The 11,912-nt window shown below is 34.0% G+C and overlaps 1 protein-coding gene across 2 annotated transcripts; it reads right to left on the reverse strand.

Moving 5' to 3' along the window:
• LOC147401769 (uncharacterized) lies at positions 1-7,786 on the reverse strand. Of its 2 annotated transcripts, none has more exons than XM_086443172.1 (4): positions 7,504-7,786; positions 2,531-5,111; positions 449-813; positions 1-332 (listed from the first exon to the last, which is right to left on the reverse strand). In XM_086443172.1, exons 2-3 carry the CDS (start codon positions 5,088-5,090, stop codon positions 461-463), a joined length of 2,913 nt encoding a protein of 970 aa, XP_086299298.1. In that variant the 5' UTR covers positions 5,091-5,111; positions 7,504-7,786; the 3' UTR covers positions 1-332; positions 449-460. The 2 variants fall into 2 exon arrangements, with proteins under 2 accessions (XP_086299298.1, XP_086299297.1); XM_086443171.1 differs by having other exon boundaries at positions 1-335.
• Between the last annotated feature and the right edge of the window lie 4,126 nt (positions 7,787-11,912).

The following is an 11,912-nucleotide window of genomic DNA, read 5'->3' on the forward strand; positions in this document are numbered from 1 at the left end:
TTACACAAACACCATTTTCCATAGATATATTTTCACAATGGCACAATACAATATTAAATTGTCTAGTGACCAAGATAATTCCTTGATAAAATTTGGTAAATGAGACATGTATCAAGGGATTAAGAACGAGGTATGAAGCATAAATCACGGAAGTAATTATAGTTAATAGACAAAACTTACACAAAAACATATCAAGATTTGTCTGGATCCTTGTCTACAATTGTGATGGTGCAAGGATCTACATCCATAAACATCATCACGACCTCTGACATTAGGATGCAGTAACCGATGATTCTGATACCCTCCAGCCGAGAACTTCAGTAGTATCTTCCCTGCTATTGAGATGAGTCGAAAACCAAAAAAACAATATATTTATGCATCAAGGATTTAAGAACAAAGCATGAAGTATAAATCACCAAAGTAATTGTAGTTGACAGAGAAAACTTACACAAAAAATACATCAAGATTTGGGTGGATGCTTGTCTAAAATAGTGAGGGTGCAAGGATCAGCATCAATAAGCATCTTCACCACGTCTCTCATACTAGGACGCAGAGATGGAAGCTTAGTCGTGCAGAGAATAGCAATCTTCAAGATCTTGATCATGTCATCTTCGGAAGATTCTGACACCCTCTGATCAAGAATTCTAATTATATCTTCACGACAATTCAGATGAGTCGAAGCCCAATAAACAATATCTTTGCCTTCACCATACTCGGGTTCAATTGGACTTCTACCAGTTATTAATTCTAGTAGGACAACACCGAAACTATATATATCGCTCTTTTCAGTCACTTTGAGAGAATATGCAAGTTCTGAAGGAAAATCAAAAGTGGAAGTAACAGTAAAATTTTAGTTTCATGTAGATAAGATGTTCAGATCACATAAATACCTATGTATTAACACTTCTTTAATTAGTCATAATGACCTCAAAATTTCACCACTAAAATATCTAACAGTGGGTCAGACCATCCGAACAAAAAACTCTTGAGATTTTTCTTTCATTTCGACTTCAAGTTGATGAACTAAATATTTGAGATGTCATTCCTAATGGAATTAGGTATTGGGCCAATCAAGCAATGCTTTCTTGCCAAAACAAAGAAAGAAAATATTATAATGAAGATCACACAGAGTACAGCATAAGAAAACAGAATTATTGAATATTGCAGGCCAGCCACGTTTATCTATTTTATCATCCTAAACCATCTATCGTAAACTTCTGGCAAACAACCATTTTGAGAAGTAATATATAGAAATTTAATCAATCATACGAGAAAAAAAAGACCTAGTTCTCCACCGCCTTAATCTAGTGAATTTAGATTATTAAAGGTAAGATTCTTCAAAACTTAACACATCGATGCTGGTCTTTAATTTCCTCATCCAACTGGCTAAATTGAGTGTCCTAAAAATCATGGGGACCAATTAAGCAAAAAAAAAAACAGCGGTAGCTCATGCCTACTAAATTGGTTGACAAAGAGTAAACACTAAGCTCACAAGATAATTCCAGATTAACCACCTTATAAGAAAAATTAGCTGAAAAAGGCAAATCATTGGGAGCATATCACAACAATGGCAAAGAGAACACAACCTAATCAGAAGAGTATGCACATAGTATGCACATGCCATACAAAAGGCAAGAATTTTTTGTGGTCCAATGCTTGGTCATGGGTTATTCAGAGCCAGCTGGGATTCTAATTGTCAAGTGAGAAAGGTTTAAGCTAATATGCTATCGTTGGCTTGGATCGTAAGGAAGCTATGTACATACATTTAGTAATTAAAGAACAGGTAGAATTCTTCTTGGTTTCTAAATGGGTGATCAATCCTAATTATAATATTTTTGAGCTCAACGTTTATAAATAGAGATGTCCCACCTCTTGTGTCACGGGCACGAGCACCTGCTTGTGTGCGATTTTGGCGAAGAATCATCTCTACTACAGCATTTTGTGAACATATATGGCCCTTGAGGATATTCAATTTATTTGTACAACCAGTTTGGAATTAGTGAGTTTGAGAAATGTACCTTATGATTCAAAGTTTCTAAATTAATGATGTACTAGGAGAATGATCTATCCAAATTATTCATGAAATAAAGTTGTAGTTTATAAGTTGATTATATGCTTAGATTTTAACAGAAGGAAAATTGATTACCCATAGTGAAACATAAGAAGTACCAACCCAAATATGAGTGATTTAAGTTGAATAAGGATGGATCTGCATCATCTGATTTTGATTAAGGTGTATTAGGGTAAATTGTTCATAAATGCAGGAGAAAGGCTCAAGGTTGGCTTTGAAACTTAAATCACAAAAGCCTAGTAAAATTCCCTGCATGCGGGATATCATAAAGGTGCTTCAAGTGTGAGCATAAATGAAAAATAGAATGTTCTGGACTCCACCTGTATTTACTAGAATCTTATTTGTTTTCCTTACCAAGAAGACATAAAGAAAAAGAATTACTCAGAAAATGTTCATAACCAGCTTTCTAAACAGAAGAGCAAAATTTTTGCCCAACTAAAGCACAAGTTAGAAACTCACCAGGAGCAATATAACCATGAGTGCCAGCAAAACAGCTTGAATCTGACCGCATAGACGAATCTTCTGCAGTCCTTGAAATTCCAAAGTCAGCTATCTTCGGTTCATAATCCTCATCAAGTAAAATGTTGGTTGATTTTATATCTCTATGAATAACAGTCGGTGAACAATCATGATGAAGATACGCAATCCCTTTCGCTGCTCCCACTGCAATTTTATACCTTTGGATCCAATCCAATTCTGGCTTCCCACCCTTGATTTGACGGCGAAGAGCTTGAAAAAGATTTCCATTTGCCATGTACTCGAGAACCAAGAAATTCGAACCTGCTCTCATCAAACAAGCATAAAGCTTCAGTATATTTCTATGCTTGATCTTCCCAAGTATCTCCATTTCTGCTGTCATAACTTTCACTTCTTTTCCCTTCCACAGTTGCTTCACAGCCACCTTTGCCCCATTTTTCTTCAACTCCAATAGATAAACCTTTCCTGTACTTCCGGTCCCTATCAGATTCTCCTCCTCCAAATTACATATTTCTTCTACATCGATTTCAGTTGGATGGAAAGACTCGACTTTCCAGTATAAATCTTTTCCGTGCCCCCCTTCAGGATCGTCTTTCATATAAGATTCATCAAGCTTGAAGTTCCAGTAACTCACGAGTAATAATCCGGCTACAATAATAATCAAGGCCAATGATATAATGCAGACCAAAACCAATTTGTTCTCAAAAACTTCTTTGTGGCTCCGATATCCATTACAAACTGCTAATTCAAAGTTCCCGAGTTTCTGGTCGGTACAGAGTCCTGCATTGCCAGAAAATGCCTGATCTCCACCAATCATTGCTAGGTCATAGGGAACCCTTCCCATTAAATGATTGTGACAAAAATCGATGGAACTTAGCTTCAATTTCTGTAAATTTTCAGGAATCGAACCAGAAAGCCTGTTTCTTGATATATTCAGAGAATTCAATGAGCTCAAAAGTGAAAACGTTTTGGGGATTTCACCACTTAGAAAATTTACGGCAAGATTCAAGTCAACCAATCTTGTACATTTACCGAGTTCTGATGGTATTGATCCTGTTAATGAGTTCTCTTCCAAATGCAAAGACGATAACAGCTTCAGATTTTGAATTTGAGAAGGTATTTCACCAGAAAAGCTATTTTTATTTGCAGCAAGTTTATCTAACTGGGCAAGCTTGCCAAGTTCTGGAGGAAGCTCACCCGAAAACTTATTGTTCTGTAAAATCAACTGATTCAAGCTTGTAGAGATCCCTATCTCAGAAGCGATTCCGCCACTAAAGCCATTATCTCCAAAATCTATGATCTTTGCAGAAGGTAGTCCCCATATCCCATTCGCAATCTTCCCAGATAACTGATTTTTATTGACTCTGAACCTCTCCAAAGATTTACACTCAGCGTAAGATTCTGGGAGTTCTCCAGAGAAGCTGTTATCCAAAGCAAGTAAGAATTGTAGTTCTTTGCTTTCGCATAAGAACCTTGGGAACCCACCTGAAAACTCATTCTCAGATATGTCTATACTATTCAGTGGCGAGAAACGACCGAAATTCACTGGAAATTCTCCCGAAAAATTGTTTCCGTAAATAGAAAAAGCCTTGAGATACCGCAAATCCCCAAATCCTTTGGGAAGTTCTCCTGAGAAGTAGTTCTCATACAATTGGAAAACCACCAAATTCTTCAGATTACCGATCTCAGAAGGAAGTTTTCCCGACATTTGGTTCTTGGAAATGTCGAATTCGCGCAGAAGTGTGAGGTTTGCAAACTCTGGTGGGATTTCTCCGGTAAAATTGTTCGAGTACAGCTCAATCTTGTTGAGATTTCGTAAATTTGAAATCGATTTCGGGAATATTCCTGAGAGATTATTGGTAGAGAAATCTAATGTTTGCAGAGATTTCAATTTGAAAATGGATTGTGGAATCTCACCTCTAAGATTAGAATTAGCCAAATAAAGCCATGACAAGTTCTTCAAATTTCCAAGATTTTCAGGAATTTCTCCCTGATCGAAGTCATTCTTACCGAGACACAATGAAATCAATCCCACCAAATTTCCAACCCAATCGGGGACTGGACCAAAAAAATGGTTTGAGGACAAATCAAGAACTTGCAAGTTTGTCAAAGATGAGAAATCGGGTATGCTGCCTGAGAGATTATTCCCAGTAAGATTGAGAACTTGAAGCTTGCCGCAGTTGATCAATTGTGAAGGAAGATCACCAGAAATCGAATTCGATGCCAGTTCGAGATAAGTTAAGCTCTGAAGAACAGAAATGGAAGGCGAGATATTTCCGGAAAGGGATTTGTTTTCGAGGGAAATTCCAATGACTTGGAGAGAAATGGGATCACAAGAGATTCCAGTAAATTTACAGGGAGATTCAGAGTTTTCTTTCCAGTTTTCCATTGAATTTAAGGGGTCTTTCAACTGTTTTTTGAATTGGATGAGAGCTTGGGTTTCGACCGTTATAGCAGTTGAGGACCATATGAACTCCAATAACAAGAAAAGGGTACTTGTTAGTAAGAAATGGAGGGAAAGAGGAAGAGGGTTTTTCGCCATTTGGAAAGGAAACCACCAGACCTGCACCAACAAAACAGTCACCAGAGAGCGTAAGTAGCCGTTTATCAGTTTTTCTTTCACCAACACGTAAGTGGAAACGGTATTTCAAGTAGTTGTTTTGACTGTGATCCAAGATTTTGAAATGTACGACTACTGGATTTCACCGTAACTTTTAAACTAAAAATTGAATTTCAATGATGATTTTTTCAAAATCCATAAAATTTCAACCTCTACAGCCTTGAAGCATCAGATCATGTTTTTAGATGTCACAAGACAAGTCCAAGAACACTTAGTGAGGGTGAAATCCTTGCTAACTTAGTAAGACTAAGCAGACTCTAAAAGATTTGATCATACATTCATGCCCATTGGTCTCGAAAAGTCATTAGTAGTGCCAAGAGTGAAGACTTAGAATTTGGTGTCAACTCAACTAGCATTTGTGGATACTATAAAGGATTTAGAGATAGCTGACCCTTGACCTTGTATTTTTTTTCGTTGAGTCTCACATTGACCAAAGTTTCGTCAAGTGAATAACGTAGGATGATCCTTTATCTTCAACTCATCTAGTCAAAACATTATTCCCTCTCACACACACACACACACACACATTCTCTCTCTAAAAAATATATATATATATATATATATATATATATATATATTCAAACTTTGTTATAGAGATTTGAAAATAAAAGATAAAAAAGAATCTTAAGATTGAAGACGAGAATAAAAAAATTTCATCTTAATTGTTAAAGATGATTCTTTTAGAAGGAGAAAATCAACAAATTTCAGTCATAGATTGAAGATGAGAGTATTTGGATCATTTATACTAGTCTCGCAAAGAAAACCTTGACCTTGGTCAAGAGAAATGACATCAGTTTGAAAATTAGGATATCTCTATTATTGAACAAAATGTGGGGTATCTCGATTATATTGTAAATCATCCTACAATAAAATGGTAACAACATAAACTAGTGAGACAAACTGTCTATCTTATGTGCATGAGAATAAATTAACTGGACGCATAATGAGAAAAAATAAATATGCTATTCGAATGTTCCAGATTATTCATATTAAAATTTTAATGGTGTCCAGCTCAGCGGGGCCAAATTTGTCCTGTTCTCAATCAGAGACTGCCCTTCAACACTGCGCTGACACGGGAGAGTACACGATGCAGACAACAACATTTTCTTGTCTTGTATCTCGAGGAAAAATATTTATGGCACTCTGCGCTTTACGACGTCGGCGCTGTAACCTTTCTTAAGCAGGTAAACGAGTCTGAAAATTTCAAAAGAGGTTTGACTTTTAAGTCCAACGGGTAGTTAAAAAAGGAACAGTGCCTGACTTAATTCACGGATTTTCAACTCAAATGTTTCCTTTATTTCTCCATCTAAATGCCACGTGGCATGATTAGAGTTGTTTTTTCTCATCATATGGCTCGCACGTGCCATGTCATAGATGCCAGCATCAAAAAATTTCTGTGCACGTGTGTCCAAACTCAAAACCCTGGTAATTATGACCTATCTCATTAGAAAAAAAAAAAAAAATTTGCTCCTACAGTTGATAGAAATCTGGGATCTACCAATCACATGTATCCACGTGTATTAAATAACATTTCTAATTTACAAAAGTACCCTTATTGTTAGTTAAAATACTACGAGTCTGTGATCAAGCAAAAGTTTATTGAGCAAAAAAAACAACTCATCACGTTAGTGGTTTATAACGGATGGCAAAATATGACTGGTTTGGACTTTACAAATAAGTGATTATTTTGCAAGGCAATAATATCAAAAGCAAAAACTGCTGTCAGCTGAGTTGTACAGATGGCAATATGTGATTGGTTAGATATGACATCATAAGTTTCACTCCAGCGAAAAGCTATATTAAAGCAGAATAACTAATAATAATAAAAAATAAAGAAAAATTATTTATTAGATTACTATTATCACTTGTACTGTACTCCTGTCTCCTGTTAATTAATTAATAATTTATTTAATCTCTAATTATTAGAGTGAAAGATTAGCAAAGGTTATACTCTCTGGTGGAATATCCCCAACAACAAACTCTTATTCTAAAAAAATTCACTTTTTCTTATTTTTCAAGGAATCTCTGTTTAAAAAAAAAAAAAAAAAGATTATTAGATCGATAAAGCGATAATTTCTTTGAATTTTGTTGACTGATCCGAAGTAGAAGAAGAAGAGAAGATTCTGAAATCTTCGTTAAAGAAAGAAGCAAAAAGCATCCACAACTTTAGAGTTAAAAAACAATCATAATCTCCTCATTTTCCCCCCTTTTTGTCCATCAAACGAACAAAATCAGAAACCCTTGTTAGTCTTCTTCAAGCTAATATTTCACACAAGCATCAAATTTAAATAACGAAAGATCTCTATGTTTTCGTTTGTGGTTCGTGATTTCTTACCGCACGAGTGCGAGATCTCAGAAGCTTTGTAATTTTACCGAATGAACTCCGCGTCAGTGAATCCGAGCTCGAATGAAGCAAATTAAACGATCTGTCTCCTAATCTGAAATTCTGGATTCGGAAGAACTCAAATCTCAGACAAAATCTCTAATGTCTAGGGATTCTTGAGATCTTAAACCCAAAATCTGCTCCGAAACGCTACAAAGAAGATTCTCGGATGGACTCTCTCTCTCTCTCTCTCTTTAGTTGCTGAAATAATCTCGAATTCCGAAAATAGAAATACGTAGTAGAAGAGACAAGAAGAAAGGAAGAAAAAGGAGTGGTCGATAATGTAATTTAACCTAAAAAGTTTCACGAACTACGATGGTGACTAAATAAAACAGAGAAAAATGTGAACAAAAATCACAGAAATTGCCGACACTGTAGATTTTGGTGGAGTAAAATTTAAATGTGGGGGCAATGTGCAGCATTTTTGTGATTTGGGCCTAACTCAGTAGTGATTCCATTATAATTTGGCGAATCTCTTTAACCTGACGAGCACCCAAAATGGAAAGGCTGTAAATAATGGCTTTAAGTAGCCAATCAGGATCATTTATGGATTGCAGGTCCACCAAGATTTAAAAAAAAAAAAAAAAAAATGTAAATTGGCTTGACCACAATTGACTTTTGTCAAAAAAGTAAAACAAACGATCGTAAATGAGAAAATTTGTTATACAGTCGTGTAAATTGTTGGGAATCAAGAAGACAATCATTGCGGGCAATGTAAGAAAGTGAAATGACAATAAAACCCTTTGAGAATTGCAAAATATCAAGTAAAGTCTTTTGGGTTAGAAAAAGAGAGAGAAAACGTTTTGATTGTGACGTTTCTTCCGTGTTTGAGAAACCATAACGTCATTTCCAAACAAATATGCTGTGTGGACAGACGGCGAAAGCAGCCAACGAAGTTTCTCTCCGTGCCAAAGGTATCTATGATACATGACCCTACAAATTATGTCTCGATAGATTATTAAATGAAGAGTCGTGGAGGAATGACACAAGATACGAGTAAAAAGCATCTAAGGTTATATACTTTCTAATCTTTATTTGATTTGGGGATTAATTCTTTTGCCTACTCTGTGAATGTACTTTGCTAATCAAGTTAATAAAAATTCAACAAAATTTAAATTTAAATTAAAAAATATAAATAAATATTTTTTTAAATAATTATTTATTTATAAAATTTAGTAGGACTGTCAATGAATTGGATCAGACCTAAAATCCAATTAATTTCGATTCGATAACTTCGGATTTGAATCTATGAGAAGCACATAATTACAAGACTCAAAAGTGATAAAGTAGGAATTTCATGCTGATACGTAATTGAAAGCAATCAATTTAGGTTAATTAAGATATTGTGTTTCTCAACCTTTTATCAGATTTAACACAAAATTATCTACGAAACTAATATTTTAGCATTCAAATTTTTTTGTTAAATATTACACCGATGTACTAGAACATAGATTATTGGTAGATTAAAAGTGGCATGAATTTAAAGTTTAAGATTAATGGAAAAAAGTCTGATTTAAACTTTTTATTAATCATTATTACTCAAATTCATGCATTCTATATTTGAAATTGATTGGATGTAGTTATGATTCAAGAGATAGAACAGCAAAATTAGATGGTAAGTGGGAATAACTAAAACACACCTTGGTTGATCTGGATAAGACAACTTTTGACACACTTTGTTTGCTAAAGTGGTCTTCTAAGCCAAGACTAATACTGACCTCATGCCTTCCAAGATAATGTGAAGGCGATAGACTTAGTGGTATTTTATTTAGATAGTGGGATCTTTTAAGGCTCAATGTAGTTGGACCAAAAATTAAAAAAGTTTCATGGACCAATGAGAGAGCAACACATTAGGAGTGAATAGAAAATCGATTTTCTTTTTAAATAAACAATGATAAAAAAATAAATTAATTAAAGAAGTATGTTGGTGATAACCTGTAATCTCTGGCAGATTTTGTCAAAACTATGTCTGAACAAAATTAAAACTAAATAATATAAATGATTCTTATTTATAAATATATAATATTAATAAAAATATATATTGTCAGTGTTACAAAACTTTTATTTAAAAAAAAAAAAATTATCAAATAAAATAACAAAATTACAATAATCGATTATTTATCTTCTTTTCTTTATGAATGGATTCTTTCACAGTGTATATAACAAGTGCTCCACTAAAACGATTGATAAATTGGTTGAAATGATGGCCAACAAGATCATATATAGTGGGCTCCACGAGGATTACATATTTGTCGTCTTTTGCAAGACTAGATACACTTTTTAAATTTTTTGACATAAATAATTATTGACTGATTAAATGCCTCTTTGACCTAGGTCTTCTTTGATAGACTATTAAAGTAACCTAAATGCCCTCATCTTCAACATCTAGTCAAAAACCTTAGATTTTCTTCTCAAATCCAGTTATTTTCGGTGATTTGTAAAGATTTTTACCCTCATATTCTCTCTTCTTACCTCCATTTTGAATAATAAGATAGAATTTTTAGATAAATATAAAAATAAATTTTTATGTAGAAGACAAGTTTCTTCAAGATATTGAAGATGAGGTTGAATAGATTAAAAATAATGTATCCTAAATATTAACAACTTGAAGACGACAAATTACGATAAATTTTCTATTCTTGCCTTCAATCTTAACATTCTCTCTTTCAAGCCTTATGAAAGAGATAAGAATTTTAGAGAAGTAAAAATATAGACTTTTGGGTAGAAAAATCATAAGTTTTCAATAAATCATTGAAAATGTTGGATTGAAAACAACGTCGAATAGGTTAAAAATAGTTTACCATTGAGGTTGAATAACAATTTTGAAGACAACAAATAAATACAAGGGTGCTTAGGTAATTTAAGTTGGTCACTCAGATAAAACCGAGATCAAAGGGGCATGACACAAGCTCGAAAACAATGTATCTCAAATATCGGTCAATCAAAACATGGAGTGGTAAATTTATATCACCCTTAATTATTTTATTTTATTTTATTTCGTGCTTCCAAGTCGTATGTCCTCTTTCAATTTTTGGTTAATTAGGTCTCTCACTAAGCATATTTTTGGTCTATTAGGCCTCTCCATGTACTAGTTTCATTTCATATTCTCCCCTCCACTTGAGACACCGCACTCAACATCTGATTTTAACAGCTTTGTTATAATATCACCCTTGACTAGCATATTTTTTTTTTACGAATATAAAAAAAAACTGAATTTTTTTTCTAATATTGTATCCATAATGGATTCAAAGCTCTGTGTTTTTATCACAGATGCACATCATGATGAAAAATAATTCTATCCAACTTGTAGAAAAAGAATAATTAATTTTGATACACTTTTTCCATGCATTGTGACTAGGAAAAAAATTCCAATCTGATCTTTATTCCAATTATCTTTCCATGCTCATGTGGTGAGTTTCCATCCACTAAGGACATTTTGTCCCTTGAAAACAAGAGTAGGGATCCAAAAGGGTGCCCCATAGTTGACCAAGGTCAGAAGACACCCCATTTTATGACACATGGAATTTTTTGGGACCCACTGACCATATGGATATGTGGTCCATCTCTTGGTAAATCTACATACCAAAAACCATAGTGTTTGATAACTTGTATCCACTAGATCCATGCTCTTGAAAAAGAGTGTAAATCCAACGATTATAAATCATTCTTAAAACAATATATGCTATTATCGATGGATGCACATCACCAATCAAACTGATCTTTTGTGCATAGATGAACCACATATCCATATGATCAGTGGGTCCTCAAAAATGTCACATGACATTAAATTGGGTACTACCCTATATTGGTTAGGTACGGGACACCGTTGTGAATCCCTACTCTTAAAACAATAGGGCTATAGGTATTGGATTTTTCTTTTTCAACACTATGGAAACTAAGAGTATTGATTTCTTATATTGGAATTTGGATAAGAGTCATGCTGGAGTGATCTCAAGCTAGTGCATTTTTTGAGGTGAAGTAGATAGGAATCATAGATGCTTTTTCACTTGCGTATGGGTACGAGTGGAAAAGCATCTATGATTCCCTTTTGTTGCAATTTTATTACTAAAACTTTCTTACTTTATCAAGTTGGTTATCACATCTTATTTTTATGAATTGAGCTAGCATGACTAACTTAATAAGATTTCAAATATTATTAATGGTCTTTGGACTTATATAGAGTATCAAATTGGCAATCGTACCATAAATTACTAGATTTTACAAAAAAACTTATATTCAAAGAAAAAAAAATTCTTTTGAGCTTGATCAAAGGTGTTGAAAATGGATGACTATCAAACTCCCAAATTTAAAACTAAAATTCAACGGTCAAATTAACTTTTTTTTTTCTTTCTAAGTTCTTA

Source organism: Akebia trifoliata, chromosome 5 (assembly GCF_017979445.1).
Source record: "Akebia trifoliata isolate Shusen 1 chromosome 5, ASM1797944v1, whole genome shotgun sequence".
NCBI lineage: Eukaryota > Viridiplantae > Streptophyta > Magnoliopsida > Ranunculales > Lardizabalaceae > Akebia > Akebia trifoliata.